The sequence below is a fragment of the Vicugna pacos genome, chromosome 12, assembly GCF_048564905.1.
Source record: "Vicugna pacos chromosome 12, VicPac4, whole genome shotgun sequence".
Classification (NCBI taxonomy): domain Eukaryota; kingdom Metazoa; phylum Chordata; class Mammalia; order Artiodactyla; family Camelidae; genus Vicugna; species Vicugna pacos.
In genome coordinates this window covers 61,432,106-61,450,503 of record NC_132998.1, presented here as the reverse complement: position 1 = coordinate 61,450,503, position 18,398 = coordinate 61,432,106, and the positions used below count along the sequence as shown (strand labels likewise).

Here is an 18,398-nt window from a genome sequence, read left to right as displayed (position 1 = left end):
CCCTTTCCCACTGTCGCCTCCCCCGCAGTGCACTGCTCCCCCGGCCACTACTACAACACCACCATCCACCGGTGCATCCGCTGCCCTGTCGGCACCTACCAGCCCGAGTTTGGCCAGAACCACTGCATCACCTGTCCAGGCAACACCAGCACCGATTTCGATGGCTCCACCAACGTCACACACTGCAAAAGTAGGTGCTACTCTTCCCACGGCCAGGGAGCTGGGAATGCCAGGGGGACCAGGGGCAGGTCATGGGGGGTGCAGTGAGCCCCGACCTCGCATCGTGTCCATGGGGTGACTGGTGACTCCTCCCTGCTCTGTCACATCCGCACATCCACTCAGTGGGACAGACACCCGAGGGAACCCTTTGTCGTCGGGAGCCCCATGGTGTGGGGTGCGCGTGCTCTGTGTTCCATGGAGCAACCTGATTGCATGGTCGTTCATTGGTTCCTGTCGCTCACTGGGGCGACCCGTGCCTCAGTGCCAGGCCAGGCCCTGCTCGAGGCTCTAAGTCTGTGGACGGAAAAGCCAGGACCCATACCAGGGGGACTTGTGGGGCAGCTGCCCAGGGCCAGACCCAGCAGCTCTAAAGGCACGTACCGTCTAGACTGCCCTGTGGGCGCAAACCAGAGGACCCAGCAACAGGAAGCAGGGTGCCCAGTGTGTTCCAGGTGTGCAGGTGCAAGAGGAACCCTTTATGTCTGTAAGAAGCTCCGTTTAACCAGAAGAAACGCGGGCAGCTTAAGGCAACCTGGGAGTTAGTGTCCTGGCCCCTCACGAGCAAGTCACTTGGGCCTCACACAGAGGATCCCATCCCTCTTTTAGGGATTTCTCATTCACTTTCCAGAGTCCTTTGGGACATAGTTTCTGGTATTTTACTTTTTCCCGGATCCATTCCAGCCAGTTGTCCCTTTCCTGGCCTGCGGTCACGTTGGAACAGACTGAGGGCTCGCGAAGGGGGTTTCATCCTACAGGGGATGCCATCCGGGCTGCCCCCCTGGGCTCGTGGCCTCCTGGTGGGGCTCAGCAGAAGCAGGGTTGTCAACACTTAAACGTCCTAATGAAGAAAAGTGGGGAAACCAAGTGGGAGGGAAGCTTCTGGAACGATAAGGTGAAAATGAGACGTTTCCCAGAAATGCTGATGTGAGGGGAGGATTTTTAAATGAAAACGTGTGAGAAAATTATGCATATTTAACATTTACATCCAATTTTCTTTGTGTGACTTCCTTTATGAGGTTAAGGCTGGGAACCATCTAGCTAATGAAAGAGTCACGTTCGGCCTGTTTCAGGGTGCACGGCTTAGCTAAAAAGGCAGAGGAAGGGAAGCGTGTCTTCCGTCCCTGGCTGTGTTGCCTGCTGGTCCCTGAGCCTGCCTGCTCTGTGGGGGGCTGCCGCACCTGGCACCTGGGGTCCCTCAGCAGATGTTGAGCAAAGGAATGGACAGATGAGTGAGCGGAGAGAAAAGGGAAGTTGGCACACTGGCCTTGGCTGAGACACAGGAGGAGAGCAGGGGCTGGCGGGGAGCGGTGAGTGGCTCCCAGCAGGAGGCCAGGACAGGGCTCAGCCACAGAGATGCAGGTGAGGCAGCCAAGGGTGACCAGGAAGAAGGAGACGCTCGGGCTGGGTCTCAGAGAACCAATGTGGGAACAGGGACCTGCCCCTCAGCGGGGCCCCCCAGGGAGGACGAGCCCAAGGCCTGGCTGGCCGGTGGGGAGGGCCGGGTGGAGACAGGCCACGGAAGGGGCCAAGCACCCGCCAGCCCTGCCCTGGGCCTCCAAGGCTGTTGAAAGCCCAGCCAGCCAGGGCTCCCGTCCTGCGAGCCTGACCAGGGCCCCGGCCACGGTGCCCACAGACCAGCACTGTGGCGGCGAGCTTGGCGACTACACGGGCTACATCGAGTCCCCCAACTACCCTGGAGACTACCCGGCCAACGCCGAGTGTGTGTGGCACATCTCGCCACCCCCCAAGCGCAGGATTCTCATCGTGGTCCCCGAGATCTTCCTGCCCATCGAGGATGAGTGCGGCGACGTCCTGGTCATGAGGAAGAGTGGTACGTGCCGGGCGAGTGCAGCAGCAGGGCCACAGACAGCCGCAGCCCTCGGCCCCGCTCCGCGGGCACTCGCCTCTGACTCCCGGAGCTGGGCTGTGCAGACCGAATGGAAAGGTCTGGGAGCTCACGGTGTGTCCTCAGTGTGGGAACCAGGGCCTGGTCAGACCCGGTCTCGACACTGACCACAGACCAGCCTCTCATCCCAGTTGTTTCGCCACATCCTGCCACACCATCCAGAGTGAGCCACCAGGAGCCCCTCCTACTCTGCAGGGCCTTCTCCTCCCTCTGTGCTTGGGAAGGGGATGGGAGGGTGAAGGGCCAGCCTGCACACACAGGACCCTTCCCTCCGAGAGCCGCAGCCTTCCGGCTCATCACCCCCATCCCTGGTTCGGGGTGAGACTTCAGGCTGGGAGCAGCGGCCCAGCCCCTCAGTGGGTGAGCACAAGGTCGTGCTCAGGTGGCCATGGCAGGGAAAAAGGCAGGGAGCCCCTGAGTGCCCGCAGGGACCGGGTAGAATCCCTTACGGCACGTGCCTCGACTGGGGCTTCGCTGCTGTAGTGGGGCCGCAGTGCCCACAGCGCTGAGCTGCAAGTCAGAACGCTAGGGAAGGAGGGGACACAAGCAGACAGAAAAACACCCACCGGGGCCTGGAATATCTCTGCTACACAGAGAATGGCTGGGGGAGCAGGAGAATGAGTGGGGAGGGCCTGTCCGCTCTGTGCTGCATTCTTACCACGTGTGCGTGTGACCCCCTCGGTGTGGCTGTTGAGCGGGGAAGCCCCAGTGTGTGAGTGGGAGACCTGAGACCAGGACGGGCCAGGCACCTGCCCAGTGCCCTGCAGCCAGTCAGCGCCCAGCCCATGACCATCCCCCGCCCACCCATTCCCACCACCAGCCTCCCTAGTCCCCAGCATCTTCCTCTCCACTGTCTGCCTGCCCACAAGGCTGAGCTCCAGGGCAGCCAGCCTCTCCCACCTTGAGAGACTCTCCCCCCAGGGAGCAGTGAGGAGGTGAGGCACCTTTCAGCCAGCGCCCCAGGGGTCAGCAGGCTCACCCTTGTTCATCCCCTCACATAGAGGTTCACCCTCTCACGGGAGATGGGACGGACCCTCCACCGCAGGCCCGGCTCTGTGCGGGGGCAGGCGTGAGCCCTGAGCTTGAGGAGCAGTTGGCAGGGTGACAGCACCAGCGCTATAGAGAGGCACTGTAATAAAGTACTCACCAGAGCAGAGAGGAAACGGGGGGGGGGGGGGCAGAGCAGTCAGAGAGGCTTCCTGGAGGAGGGGGCATGGAAATGGTCTTAAGAGGGACAAGTAGGAACTGGGGTTGAGGGTGGGGAAGGGCGTTTGAGGCAAAAGGAACATGTACAGGGACTGGCGAGCTGGAGAGTTTGGGGGACTGGACACTGTGGGTGCTAGATGGCTGAGGAGGTGGGGAGGGAAGAGGTCTGATGCAGGGGGATAGGACCGGGTGAGAAGCTGTGGATCTGGGGCAGCTCAGCAGTGACGTGCCTCTGCCCACAGCCTCACCCACATCCATCACCACCTATGAGACCTGCCAGACTTACGAGAGGCCCATTGCCTTCACCTCCCGCTCCCGGAAGCTCTGGATCCAGTTCAAATCCAACGAAGGCAACAGCGGCAAAGGGTTCCAAGTACCCTATGTCACCTATGACGGTAAGTGCAGTCACACTGTGTGCCCAGGCTGGTCCTGGGGACATAGAGACAAATCACACATCCCTGGCCTCAGGGAGCTCCAGCCTTGGGGGAAGGTGGGGCACAGGCAGGCCCTTAAGGGGTACAGGGTAGTGCAGATGAGGAGCAATTAGTGGTGTTTACCAACCTCAATGTGGGATGCTGCCCAAGCAGGGTTTTGAGGGTTGGATAGGAGTTTTCTAGCTAAGCAAACCTAGAGGAGACCAATTTGGGTGGAGGAGACAAAGACACAGAGGCAGAGTGGCCTCGGGCTCAGCCTGAAGCCCTTAGGGGAGGGCAGAGGCTTCGGTCAGCAGGAGGCAGGCAGGGTCTTCGCCTCAGCCTCTGCCCTCCCCTTCCTCCCTTCCCTGCTGGTGGGTTTCACAGAGGACTACCAGCAATTAATAGAAGATATCGTTCGCGATGGACGGCTCTACGCCTCAGAGAATCACCAGGAAATTCTGAAAGTGAGTGAGCTTCTCTATGGGAAGGGTCCACGTAATCCTGGGACAGAGGCCCCCTGGGCCACCGCAGCCCCTACCCCAACCCCAGCCCCGCACGGGAGTGAGGGGAGGGGAGTGGTACCAGAAGAAACGAAGGTGATGGGGGCAGGGGCCCGGGGGCAAGGGCTGGACCAGACAGACCAGGTCGAGCCCAGGACCTGGTGACCGGCTGTGAAGTGAGGACAGTCTGACACGGCGGTATCTCAAAATCAGGAGACTCCACCGCCACCTTTGGGACTGACTCCTTCCTCATCCTACTCATGTCCTGAGAAACAGAGCCACTGAGACATCGAGGGCTGTGGCCGTCAACCTGGCGGGCACTGGCCAGGTCAGGGCCTGGGTTGTCACCATGAGAAGCCAGACCCAGGGATCTGCTTGGGCTCTCGGCTTCTGGCCCCAGCTCAGCCCCTGGGCAGAAAGCACCCTCAGCTTGGGAGCCGAGGGTGGCCCAGAGGGCAAGAGCTGGGCTGGGCCAGTCCTCCAGACTGACTCGACGCCAGCTGTCCCTTCTCAGCTGGGTGGCCACTGGCAACTCTCTGAGCCCCGCCTCCACATCTGGGAAACAGGCGTGGCTCACGGAGTCTTCCAGCCCCAGGCCTGGTGCACTCCTGCACACAGTAGGCAGTTTGTAAGCCTGCGCTGCTGCACCCGGACCAGACCTGGGGGTCTCAGAGCTCCAAGCCTCTCATCTCCCTCCTTAGGCTCCTGTCTGTTTAGTGGGAACCAGAGGGTCACCGTGGCCACTCCGACTCTGTCCCGTAGACCATACCTGACTCTCTCCCCCTGGCCCGTCCTCTGCCCTCAGCTGCACCCTGCGGCCGGGAGTAGCTTTTCCAAACTAGAAGTGTTCCTATCTCTTAAGACAAAGCCTCAGGCAGAGAGGCCCATTCTGGTCTCTGCAGCGGCAGTCAGGCCTCCACCTCTACACCCACTCGCCAAGGCCTCCAGAACATTCTTCCCTGTTCATTCCTCAGTGAACGTCCACCCGTCCTGCTGCTCTCGGCGCAGGCGTCCCCCCCCTCTGGGCAGCCTGCCCAACCTCCCGAGCCAGGTCACACTCGGAGGGTCCCACATGGCCCTCCTTGGCAGTCAGCCGTGTGGTGTAGGTCTGTCCTGTGAGCCGCTGGTCCCCGCCCCCTCGTGGGGAAGGAGCCGCAGGGGTACCCGCTCAGCAGGCTGTCCCCGGCGCCTGGCACTGCGCCCAGCAGGTGTGAAGAACACCAGCGTTTCCCAAGGGCAGGGGTGCATGTGTGCACGCATGAGAGGGAGAGAGCGTGTGCGCCAGCCCAAGTCAGACCAAAGACGCCAGCGGCCCAAGTCTCCGCGAGACGAGGAGCGCGTGGGGCAGGGAGCGCGTGGTGCGGTGGCCGCCGTTTACTGAGCACATCCCTGCCAGGCCTGGGGGCCTCAGGGGGACCACAGCCAGCCCCACGCCTGCCCCAGAGGTTCCCCTCCAGGGTGGCACCGCTCCACTTTTGGGACTGAAGACCCTGGGCTCGGAGAGGGAGCCCAGCTGGTAAGTGACCGCGCTGAGCGTGGGCCGCTGGGTGAGGACAGCTGGGCGGCACACCCGAGCTCGCTGCTCGCCTGTGCTGAGCACCACGTGGGCCAGGCGCTTGGCTCTCGTTACTGCACTTCCTATTCCTCACAGTCCTAAGAGGAGAGATCATTACCCCATCATATAGACGAATAATTGAAATTCAGAGCAGCAGAGCTATTTTCCCGAGGTTACAGAGTAGGGAATAGATGGAGGAGCTACGATTTCCAATCTGGCCCTTTGGCCTACAAAGTCTTGCTCTCAGCTCCGTGTTCTCCAGTTTTCAACATGGTGGGTGGTCTTGTTTTGGTTTTGCAGCAAATCTTTGTAAAATAAAATGTGATTGGAAATTCAAGAGTTAAAACCAACAGACTATAGAAAAAAACAATTCGGCTATTACAACCAGAAAAACCTGTTTATGGCGAAGAGTCTGTGGGATCCTGAAACCCACCAGCCAGCCCAGCCTCTTCCCCCTTCCCTCATCCTTGCAGGCACCCCCAGGCCCCTTCAGAGCTCCCAGCCACTTAAGAGGCCAGGGCCCACCAGCCTAGCCCCGGGCCCCGCACACCCAGCCCCCCGTGTCTTGCAGGACAAGAAGCTGATCAAGGCCCTCTTCGACGTGCTGGCACATCCCCAGAACTACTTCAAGTACACAGCCCAGGAGTCCAAGGAGATGTTCCCACGGTCCTTCATCAAACTGCTGCGCTCCAAGGTGTCCCGGTTCCTGCGGCCCTACAAATAACGCTGGTGGGGCTGCCCTGCTTGGGGATGGCCGGCTATCCCGGGGGAGGGGAGAGTTCCTTCCCTCCACAGTAGAAGCTGAAGGCGGCTCCACGGGCCTCCACGTTGCCCCGGGAAATCACCGTGGCGGTGCCCTACAGGAATCCCTGACCAGCCCGTGGAGGGCGAGACCATGTCTGGGCAGAGACCCCACCCGGCTGCACTCCTCCGATCCGGCTCCAGTGGGAAAACATTGCTTAAGGCAGCCTTTCTTCCTCCCCACCTCCCTCCACCTGTTTGGTCCAGGACACCAAGAGTGCCCTCTCCTGAACCGGCACCAGCGGGCCCCCTGGGCCAGGATGCTCTGCCCCGACGTGGATGGGGCCAGGGCAGAGCTCACCTTTGGAGGTGGCCCGAGCCCTCCGCCTGGCGCTTCGGGAGAGAGAGGAGCATGGCTGTGGTGTCTCAGGGAGGCCAGGCCCTGGAAGAAGGGGTGTGTGAAGGCTCAGCCAGGGGCTTTGATAAACAGTGTCAGTGCCTGCAGGGCGTCCACACCTGCTGGCTTCTCTGGCCATGGGCCCAGGACACGGGCCAGTGTGGCTGGGCTCTCAGGACCCTGTGACGGGACAGAGAAGAGGTGCTAGGAGACTGTAGGTTTGTGCTTCCCCACGACAGAGCATCTATTACGTACTGTGTACATATAAATATAAATATACATATATATATATATACTCCTATTTGTGGGTAATTTAGGAAAATTCTCTTTAGTAACTGTAAGTATTCATCGCAGCCCCCTCTTCACCCACGACCACGAGCCCGGCTGTACCAGCCCGACCGATTAAACTGCTCTGCAGGCACGTGCCACCTCTGGTGACAGGAGGCCAGGAGCCTGCACGACTGGGGAAAGGCATGCTGGCCCTGGACACTCTTTGGAACACAAATTTTGGGGGAACTGGGCTCTAGCGCTTTGTTGGAGTAGTGCCCTCAGAAAACACGCAGTGGAAAGCAGTGTCCCCTCAGGCCCCTTGCTGGGGGTGCAGGGCCCAGCAGTAAACTCTGGAAGGGGCCTGTGTCTGACCTGAGGCCATGACCTTGGAGGTCATGCTGTGCCCCTGGGAGGCAAGGCGTTTCCCCTGTGAGCACCGCTGTGCTCTGAGCACCAGGACACCAGGAAGTGGTGGGGGCGGCCCAGGCAGAGGCCTGGCTGCCAGTGCAGTCTTCGGGCTACACCCCCGGCTTCCCTCAGAGTCTCTCTTTGAAAAAGGAAAGTCCAAGTCTGGCGTGTGATCAGGCCGTAAGGTGTCCTGCTCAGCCAGGAGCCAGCGCCTGGGACGGAGCTGGTGAGGACCGCGGACAGGCCACCTGCCGCCACCTGCAGGCCGTGCACATGATGTGCTCCATGCTTCAGGGCTAGCAGACGTTCCGAAGCACAAGGAACACAGGCGAAGCTTAAAGTGAACTCCTGTCCCCGTTCCAGTTGCCTCTGGGTCGTTTCCTCCTCACCCCACACCCACGTACCCAGCACAGTTTGAGAAGGGCTGTGGCGTGAGGGTGTGAAGACTGAGGGTGCGAGTGAGGTCCCTGGGAGTTCCAGGTGGGGTGACAGGTAGGTCAGGCTGGATTTTACCATCCAGAACAGGGCCTGGAACTCAGGAGTCGCTCACTGCTGTCACATGTGTCAGCAGGGGTGGGGCGGCCACGCTGCCATCAGCGCCTCTCTGCCAGCATCCGGTCAGGCTGCGGGCTGCCCGTGTTTGTAGGTCAATGTCAGTGGGTGAGCCCGTCCGGGCTGCACTGCGCCTCCCCTGGTCACCGTCCTTGAAGGCCGGCCTTAGTTTCTAAACAGAGGCCTGTCTTCCTGTGTCAAGGCGTTGGTCCTCCCCAGAAATGAGACGAGTGTCTGCAGGATGAGCCCCGGCAACAGCTACCCCGGCGGGGCACTGGGAGGGATTGCTGGTTCTTTTAATCCTCTCAAAAGGATCTTTTTGACCCAGAGAGGACCAGAAAGAGCTCTACCCTCTCCTGAGCCTTTCTGCTGCTCCTCTGGGGGTTTCTGGCAGTTGCCACCCACATGCCCACTCATCTATGCCCCCTTTTCAGTGGAAGCCCACCCCGTTCCGTGTCTCTTGCCACCACAGTGGTCAGACCCCGCCCAGGGTCCCCCAGACAGAGCAGGACAGGGCAGCTCAGATGTGGGGCTCCTTACCTTTCCCCGGTACCAGGTAGCCAGCAATCCAGGTTTGCCAGCTGCCCATACAGTCACCATCCAGCCTCCCCGCCTCAGTGAAACCACCGCCCGCACTGTCGGGGGACTCACAGTTCAGGGGTGCGGTCTGTCCTGAGTCCCCACATCGGCCCTTAGCCCCATGCTGGGGAACCTGGGGGTCCCTCGTGTTAAATGCAGAGCTGTCTCCACTTTGCGGGGCCTGGTGGTCCCAGGAGGAGATATCCCCGGACAACAAAGTGTGTTTCTTCATGTTTCCATGTTGTGGGTGCAGGTGGTGGATTGGCTGACGCAAGGTGGCCGTTCCACCTGGCTCCAGGTGGCGGTGGAGAGAAAGGAAAGCGGACAAGGGCTGGCCCAGGACAGGGATCCGTAAGTCCCGTGCTGCCCAGGGCTGAGCCAGAGAAGCATATCCCACCCCTGGTCGGGACATTGGCCTCAACCAGCCACAGACCCATGCCAGCCAGGGCCTGCCCTGCACTGGCACAGACCCTCAGTGGCTGGCCAGTCGATAGACTCCAAGGGAAGGAGCTAAGGAACAAACTTCTGGAAGCCAAAGCTTGCCCGGCTGGCCACAACTGAAGCAGGTGCCAAGGCCGGGCGGTCCTGATGAGCTCGGTCCTGCCCCAGTGGAGCCTCCCGTGGGGGCGACCGGAGAAGCCCTGTGAGGGCGGCAGTGGAGACCGAGGGACCCAGCGTTGCGTCGCCAGGGGACGCGGGCCTGGAGGAAGCCCTCTGCCCTGCGGGCCTGGCACCTCCTGGCACTCCCTGCTTCCGCAGAAACGCACCGAGGAACGGGAAGGAGACTGCTCAGATTTAGTGGCCGAGCCCTCCGTGAGCGAGTGTCATGGTCGCCTCGTCTGCTTCCCTGAATTGGGCTTGGTTTTCCCAGTTGCTCTCCTACCTGGCAGCAGCCCCGCGGCGCTGGCCTTCCTCCTCCCCCAGGCCCTCTCAGACAGCAGGTCGCACCTGCCAACGGTGGTGGCCTCCTTCCTCGGTCTCTCCCAGCTCCTCCTCACTTCTGGTGACAGGCTCAAGGAGGCTGTGGGGCCCAAGGTGGTAGCTTTCCCTCTGGCCACCCGTAGGCTGGGGACACGCAGATAAAGTAGAACTGAAACCTGGGCCAGAAAGCTTCCAGATCGTGATTCCCCTCAGAGGCCGACTTTGAAAGCCTGAAGCGAGACCCTCTTTCCCGCACCTCTTAGAAACCCGTGTTACTACCTGAACCCTTGTTCTCCCGGAAACAGCCACGGTCACCCATTTTCCACAAGAGGCCCGGGCCTGCTGGAGCTGTAGCAGGTGCCGAAGTGGCACTGTGGGGGTTGAATCATTCTTCCAGCGCCTCCACCCCCCAAGCTGAAAAATAAAGACACTGAACTAAGCTGAGTCATTAAGCGAACGTTTGCTGAGCACCACCTGTGCGCTAGGCTCCTGGAAAGTCAGAGAGACCACAGCCCAGAGGCTGGCGGGGTCCCCGGGGAAGCCCACTGGTCACAGAGACAAAGGTGCTGGAGGCCTGGGTGGCAGAGCTCAGTGTTCCCCTCAGGAGTAGGCCACCCCACCTTCTCGTGCCTCCCAGGACCCTGGGTGGGGAAGGAGGGCACCTGCAGGACGGGCAGAACAGAGCTGGGGCCACCAATCTACACTTCAAGAGAGACACCCCGAAAGAGAAGCTGCAGCCAGCCCAGCCTCACGGTGCGGCCGCCCTCCTCCACTGGCAGAGGGAGAGGCACACAGGCCACGACTGCCGACCCCAGGAGCCCGGCCAACACGCCCAGGACGCCGGAGTCCGCCCCTCGCCCCACACTGCCCCGGCCTGGCACAGCCGGTGCTCCAGCAGGGAGGTTCCTTTCTCGTCCCCCAGGGACCATGGCTGGTTTTGCCTCTTTTACTCCGTGCTTGGAAGTTTAGTCAACCTGGTAAACTTAATCTTCTGTCAAGACCCCCGTTCTTCACCAGAGATACACGTGGTGACAGCTGAGCCCTTCTGACCAGGGCGACAGCACCAAGCTGACTTCACTCAGGCCAAAGGCGGAAGGACTTGACAGGTGAGAGACACTGCCCATCCCACAGACAGAGCAAACAGTTCCTCCTCTCCCGCGGCTGCCGCCGCCCCAGCAGGAGTAATTCCTGAGCACTGCCTGTGTGCCTGGCACCGAGCTGGAGTCCGCCCTGCCCAGCCTGCCTTGCTCCTGGGAGAGGGCGCAGGAGAGCTGAGCATCCCCGGCCCGGACCACGTGGCCGTGGCCACACGCTCCCTCCCGGCACCCTGCACAGGTGGCCCCTGAAGAACGGGACCCTGTGTCTCCCTGCGGCCTCCCCAGCCTCTGGATGGACTCTGAAATTGAACCCCCAAGTCTCAATAGGAAGATGAAGAGCCAGCATCGCCCCCTTCCCCCGCTTCTCACCAAGCTCTGGGCTCAGCCCTGGAACATTTGCACATGTGGGTGGGGCTGAACTTGCTCTTCAGACTGGGAGGCCAAGTGACACGCCAACGGCCGATAGTTAGTAATTTATGGGATTGAGAATTAGACGTAATCCCAAAGACAGACATGTCTCTCTGTGAAATATTGATCACTGACTTCTACAGATTGGGAAAGTCAGCAAGTCAGCCTGGTTGTGGAGTGCCCAGGGTTGGGGACGTGAAGGACAGAGAGAGGAGAGGGCAAGGGGGTGGAGGGGGTGTGGACGTAGTGACCTCCCTCCCTCTGGAACAAGTGCTAAAAGCTCATTCAGAAAAAGGCAGGCATCTGCCTTCTCCCCGGGGTGGGCAGGTCACTTCTATTCAAACTGAGCCTGCCAGGCGCTCACGCTGAGTAGTTCTGGATGCTCCCAGCCGAGTGTGCACAACCCTAGAAGGTGCCGAGTGCCCCTCCCCACCTGCCCCTCCTACAGGCCCCAGCACACACATTAGAGGACATGGTGGCCCTCAGCGGAGAAGTAGGGGAAAAAAGAGAAACCAGGCTGGTGCCGAGTATTTTTCTTTTCATTCCAAGAAGCCACATAGATCTGCAGGGAAACTCTTACTCCCCTGAGATCAAAACCTTAAATAGTCTGAGCAGCCCCAGCCCACGCTGCTGTGGAAACAGGGACATCTGAACACCACTGGGGAGGTGCGGGGCGAGAGGACCAGTGCTCGCGGCCTTCTTTTTGGGCTTCTATGAAGGCACCGTACCGTCCAGGCGCTTTGGCATTCACTCTGCCTACAAGAGTGACAAATATCAGTGTAACCAAGTTTTTCTTTTAGTTGCTTCAAATATTCAAAGTTTTATTTTCTCCATCATGTTCATACATATGCATGTAAGTAAACATTTGTGAAAATCACTTTAATAATAAACAGGAAATGAACTTAAATATTGCCCCTTCCTCTCTTTCATCAATTATGCGGGGGGGTACCTGGAATCAGAAAATATTTTTAGAAGTTCCCTGGCTGTTCTGAGGACTGAAAGGAAAGGAGCTACAGTAAGCTTCTGGAAGGCAAAGCAGTGAGTCTGAGGTCTGAGTGGGGAGGGCACCCAGCTTTAGGGAACACGTTCCTAAATGAGCTGCCAGGAAGTGAAACTTCTGTGTTTCAAATCCCATTTCTCCTCATGACTGGCATTACGAAGCGAGGGATGTTCTTCTACACTGAGCTTCTGGGGATCTGGGACCCCTCAAAACTAGTTACAGTGAATGCTCTGCCTGCGTGCGTCGGGTGGGGGGGCACGCGAGCACACGCATGTGCTTCTCTGGGAATGTGGCCTGCGGCTTTCATCAGATTCTCAAAGAAATCTAGAACCACTAGAAATCTAGAATCACAAGAAGTCAAGTAACCTCTGTTTTCCTCAGTAACGTGGAGAACCTTCTGGCACCATGCACTCCACGGGAGAGAAAAAAGAGTTTTATAAACGACATTAATATCCCAAATGAGTGACAACACCAGATTTTTTCTTGGGTTAACAAAGTGATTTAAAAGTCTAAGGAAGGGGAGGCTATAGCTCAGTGGTAGAGCCCGTGCTTGGCACACACGAGGTCCTGGGTTCAATCCCCAGTGCCTCCATTTAAAAAACTAATAATAAATAATGAATTTAATTACCTCCTCACCCTCCTCCAAAAGAAAAAAAAACAAAAAACAGAAATACAAATGAAGGCAACAAAGACACACCATTGTGACACTAAGTTGGTAAAAATTGATGTGGTGAGAGTCAGGATACAGATCAACCTTTCTAGTTATAAATGGAACCAGGAAGCACACAAGAATATTCACATCCTCATGTTTATGTTGCAGGAAAATGGGGCACAAGAGGCTGGTTGTGTCCCAGGTCTCTGGCGAATCCCTGGGACGTGCCCTGCCAAGTGAGGGTCCTTGGCTTCTCCCAGGAAAGAATTCAAGATCAAGCCATAGTAGAGTGAAAGCAAGTTTATTTAGAAAGATACAGACTTGGCAGACAGAGTGCAGTCTGTCTCACTCAGAAGGGAGAGCGGTCAGGAGGTGTGGAGGTGGTCAGTTTTTATAAGCCAGGTAATTTCATATGCAAATGAGTGGAAGGGTTATTCCAACTAAGATGGGGAAGGGGCGGGATTGCCAGGAATTGGGCCTCACCTACTTTTGGCCTTTTGGGTCAGCCTGGGAACTGTCTTGGAGCCTGTACATGTGTTTGGCATGCTGATGTGTTACAACGAGCATATAGTAATAAAGCTCAAGGTCTACTGGAAGTTGACTCTTCCACCATCTTGGGCTCAGTAGATTCTAGTCAGTTTTTGGTGTCCTTAACGGCTACCATTCTTTGAATGGTTGGGCCCTGCCCACTTCACTCCTGTCTCATTTATAAGAGCAAAGAGCTGCAGGTAACCCAAATATCAATCAGTGGAAGACAGCAATAGAGTCACATGATTAAATATTATACAGCAATGAAAATTAATTATTATCTCATGCAACAACAGAGATACATCTTAAAAACATGATGTGCAGAGCAAGACCAGGATGTCTGCTCCCACCACTGCAATGGAGGTTTTAGCCTCGACAATTCGGCAAGAAAAAGAAATCAAAGGCTTCCAGGTCGGAAAGGAAGTAAAACTCTGTTTGCAGACGACCTGATCTTGTATCTAGAAAACCCTAAGGAATCCACAAAAGAAGTTATTAGAACTAATAAATAAAATCAGCAAGGTATCAAGGCATAAGATCAATATACAAAAATCAATTACATTTCTATACACCAACAATGAATAATCCGAAAATGAAATTAAAAATTTACAATAGTAGCTAAAAGAATAAAACTCTTAGAAACAAATTTAACAAAAGTGCAAAATGTAACAAAAACAGGCCTGCAATTACTCAAAAAGTGAAACCTAGCAAGTTCACATGTACATATATATCCAAGAAAACTGAAAATATATATTCACACAAAAATTTATACGTGTTCATAGCAGCATTATTCATAATAGCCAAAAAATAGAAACATCCCAAATGTCCACCAACTTATCAGTGGACAAACAAAATGTGGTATACTCATGCAATGAATTATTACTCAGCCGTATAAATAAATGAAGTACTGATACATACTAAAATATGAAACTCTTAGAAATATTATGCTAAGTGAAAGAAGCCAGTCACAAAAGCCACATACTTTATGTTCCATGTCTATGAACATCTGGAATAGTCAAACCCACAGGGACAGAAGGTAGATTAAGTGGTTGGCTGCCCAGGGCTGGAAGGCAGTGGGATGGGGGACGGTGAGAGACTGTTAATGAGTATAGGGTTCCCTTTTGATGTGACGGAAATGTTCCAGAATCAGAGAATGATGTTTGCACACCATGCAACCTTACAAATATACTAAACCCCACTGAACTGTGTACTTTAAAAGGGTGGACTGTCATGGTGGGTGAATTATTTCTCTGTGATACAATAAGAAATGTGAATTTGGTCTTTGAGTTCCTGGCACACAGCCCCTAGAAATTTTGGAGTCTCCAGAGTGATGCGTCTTTTGTATGCTAATGAGATGTCTGGTGGCCTGCAGCCCCTAGATAACTTCAGGATGAGGGCTGATCACTAGAAAGACAGAAGTGTCATTAGGGGGCTGGAACTTTCAGCCCCATCTCCTGATTCCCTGGGGGCTGAGGGAAACAGAGATGTGATTTTATGTTGTTTAAACCACATTCAGAGGCTTCTTGTGGAGGTGACATTTCAGCTGAGACCTGACAAGTGAGCTGGAATTAATGAGTGGGAGGAAGGCAAGGGCACTCAGGCAGAAGGAAGAGCACGTGAAACCCCGAGGCAGAGGTGAGCTGACCCACTCTAACAGCTGAAGGTGGGCAGCAAGGTGGGGCTCAAAAATGAGGGGAAGAGCGTGCCAAAAGGAGGCTGGAGAGGTCGGCACAACTGGATCACACAGGGTTTTGGAGGTCACATGAAGGGCTGGGTTTTTATCCCTGGGCACTGGATGATTCAGTTGCATTTGGGGATAATGCAAAACAGAGGGGTTGGTCAGGGACATTCACCCAACCTGACCAGTGTGGGAGAGAATCAATAAAGACTCAGCCTCCCTTCCCCAGTGAGACTGGATCCCTGGGAGGATGTAGGCTGGAGTTACTATAGCTAGCTATTTTATCACTACAAGGGGACAGTTAATCATATCAGAAAGTGAAGCTAATGCACAGAAGAGCAGAGCTGAAAGGTAAGTACAGAAAAAGTGGGTCCTATGAAGTTATTTGTGCCCCTTGATCAAGCTGGACCTTAAGTCCACATGAATTCCTTTGTTATGTGTTACGTGACAGTTCTGGCTGCCATAAAATACCATAAACTGGGCAGCTTAAACAACAAAAATGTATTTTCTGAAGGCTGGGAAGTCCAAGATCCAGGTGCCAGTGAGAGTTCTCTTTTTGCATGTAGCCACCTTCTTGCTCTGTTCTCACTTGGTAAAGAGGGAGAATGCTCTGGCATCTACTACTTTTCTTGTAAGGCCATCGGCCCTGTTGGATTAGGACCCCACCCTTATGACCTCATTTAACTTTTTATCACTTCTTCGCCGGCCCTATTTCCAAATTCAGTTACACTGGGGATTAGGATTTCAAAATATGAAGATGTTGTTTGGAGAGAACACAAACATTCAGTCCATAGCACAGCGTAAGCCAATAAATACCTTTTTCCCTGAAGCCAGTTTGAGTTGGATTTCCTGTCCCATGGAGTGGATAAACTACAGACTGATACAGACAGGGAGAAAGGTGCAGGTGCCAAGATGACAGGTTTTCAGCTAGTGCAACATACAGTTCCTCAAAACAAAATATATATCTATATAGGCATAGACTATAAAGCATGATAAATAATATAATATAGCTGTTATTAGTGATCAGGTCTGTAAAGCAGATAGTAGTTCTTACCTAATTACATATAATATTATATATGAGATATTCACAGTGAGGTCCTGCTGCCCCTGCCTAACCTACCACCTGAGTCGTGCCTGTTCTGTGCCTTACAAGATGCACGAAGGCTTGGGGAAATTACAGAGTAGCTGTGCACAAGACATGTGAGGGAGACAGAGGCTGAGTGGTCCCACTTCAGATCGTATAGAGAATTCTGAACATTTTGGCTGTTCAGAGGGTTTTGTCCCCTCTTGTACTTACGGTATAAATTCACAGCTTTTTATTTATATTTTGTTTAGAAGTATTTTTTTTCTTATTGTGCAATAAACTTTTTCAGGAGCAATACAATTTTTTAAGTCTACATTTAATTTAAAATTAACTTCAATATTTCCATTCCTCGGAGTTGACTATGAAATGGAAACTTTCAGAAAATGTCAACATTTACCTTTCACTGTGGGGCCAAAGAGAGATCATTAACCAGAAACCAAACCAGATGATGCAACTCTCATTCAGAAGTATCACACTGACTTCAAAAGTTGGTACTTATTTTAAGACTGTGCCTCAAAATGAATGAAGCCACAGAAGTGGGTTGACACTTCATCCTGTACATCATCACTCTTCACTTAGATCAAATACTTTTTCTATATTAGTTTCACTCATTTTTATAATTCCAAGTTTTCTTGTACTCACTTCACTGTTAATGTGTTGGCTCCACTGGCAGGGGAATTATTCCACTGGGGGCACCATATTGTATCAAAGTCACTGGATGCTTCCATTCCTTTCATCCAACTCATGGAATCAAAACTAAGCTTTAGTCCAAAGTGCAAAACTAACATTACTGTGAATGCCACTCAGCTAAATTCAGTTTAAAAGTTGAACACTGAAGGCATTTTTTTCAATGATAACACTCACATAAAGTTCAATGGGCCCAGCGTAGGGGAGGCTAACACTCTTACCAAATTAATAACTTTATGAAGCAGAAATACACCTGGAATTGGATGTGGTTAATAACTTCACCCAAACAAGCTGTAAAATTATACCAATGTAATTAGAAATCATAGTCGTCAAAATGTTACAGATATTTTTTCATTAGAGTAATTGAACTACGAAAGTTTTGTGACAAAGCTGATATAAGATAGAAAAAAGTACTTCAGCACGGCAATAACAGGTGTTTCTCTGTACCATGTTTCCTCACCATGTCAACAGAAAAAAATTCATCAGTCTAAGAAAGAAATAGAAAATTTTATCTGAGCCCAACTGAAAATTATAACCCAGGAAACAATCTTTCAGAAAGCTCTGAAGATTGGTCCATCCATTACAGGTTAAAGCACAATGATACAAGTTTTTGAGACAGAGGACTATACATTAAATGGCGTGGTACTGATGGTTTATACAATCCAGAGCTACACGGACGATGCAAGCAGTGGGGTCATGGATCATTGCGGCCTCTTATGGGATTAAGAAGAAAGGTTATCTCCTAAAGAGTAATGACCCTTGATGAGATTAAGAAGGAATGTCATCTCCTAAGGAGGTCTGGTTAATGCAGATGCACAATACACACTAGAGGAGAGAGAGGAGGACCAGGAGCACAAAGAAAATGGTCATGTTTAAGTTTTTCTTGTCTTGCCATAAAATAGGACTTTTATTTCATCATCACCAACTGGAGTTTAAAAGTTTGAACCTTTGCATACCAATCTAAGTGTCTTAGTCACACTGAACAAGTCCTATAAACTGGTGCATTTTGCTCAAATTCAGCTTAAAACTTTTAATCAAAATATTCAACAACCAAAGCACCAAAAAGTTTCTGCCTTTGAGCTTTTTAGCAAATAATTATTGAAAAGTTGCAAATGTGAAAACAATGAACACATCCCTATGGAAGCAATAAAACTTGATAAACCAGAACGCTCAAAGAATGATTTTTGAAATTCTATAATTGCACTTTGAAATACCTTGCAATACCTCGACTTTACGTTCCGAATCGCAATATAAGGAAACTGAGAAGGGCCACTACCTTGCTGCACCTCAATCTGGTGAAGCATTCGAAAGAATTAGAGATCCCCTCCAGCCTCCGGGAGTCTGCAAGTCGTCAATGTGTGGCCGGTGCCGGGGCAGCAGCTCCACCACATCCGTGTCTCTGGGCCTCAGTTTGCCCTTCTAGTCAGGCTCCGAGGTGCCTCCCAGTTCCAACCGCGTGGGTGCTGCAAGCCTCACTCCCGGCATCCCCCGGGACAGCCGCGGGCTGAGAGAAAACACCGCCCCCACCAGGCGCGCGTGCGCACACGCCGGCAGCCCCAAGCCACAAAAGCGCCCTTCACCCGCGCGCTCACGCACG

At 53.9% G+C, this 18,398-nt stretch overlaps 1 protein-coding gene, 1 long non-coding RNA gene and 1 other non-coding gene across 6 annotated transcripts in view; 2 read left to right on the top strand and 1 right to left on the bottom strand.

The window, feature by feature from the left end:
- The window catches only part of SCUBE1 (signal peptide, CUB domain and EGF like domain containing 1), a 122,064-nt gene extending 115,536 nt beyond the window's left edge, over positions 1-6,528 (top strand). For both annotated transcript variants that reach the window (XM_072973640.1, XM_072973639.1), the window contains 5 exons: positions 29-190; positions 1,853-2,050; positions 3,574-3,726; positions 4,132-4,211; positions 6,374-6,528. In XM_072973640.1, the coding sequence (XP_072829741.1) occupies positions 29-190; positions 1,853-2,050; positions 3,574-3,726; positions 4,132-4,211; positions 6,374-6,526 (746 nt within the window). In that variant the 3' untranslated portion in view covers positions 6,527-6,528. The remainder of the gene's footprint in view (positions 1-28; positions 191-1,852; positions 2,051-3,573; positions 3,727-4,131; positions 4,212-6,373) is intronic.
- On the bottom strand, positions 6,367-18,308 carry LOC116277509 (uncharacterized). Of its 3 annotated transcripts, none has more exons than XR_012078695.1 (4): positions 18,078-18,308; positions 9,950-10,084; positions 6,905-7,120; positions 6,367-6,516 (listed from the first exon to the last, which is right to left on the bottom strand). It is a non-coding gene; the product is annotated as an uncharacterized lncRNA (long non-coding RNA). The 3 variants fall into 3 exon arrangements; XR_012078694.1 differs by lacking the exon at positions 6,367-6,516 and adding an exon at positions 9,698-9,814 and having other exon boundaries at positions 6,923-6,985; XR_012078693.1 differs by having other exon boundaries at positions 6,367-7,120.
- On the top strand, positions 12,695-12,767 carry TRNAA-GGC (transfer RNA alanine (anticodon GGC)). The gene has a single exon. It is a non-coding gene; the product is annotated as a tRNA-Ala (tRNA).
- Positions 18,309-18,398: the final 90 nt, after the last annotated feature.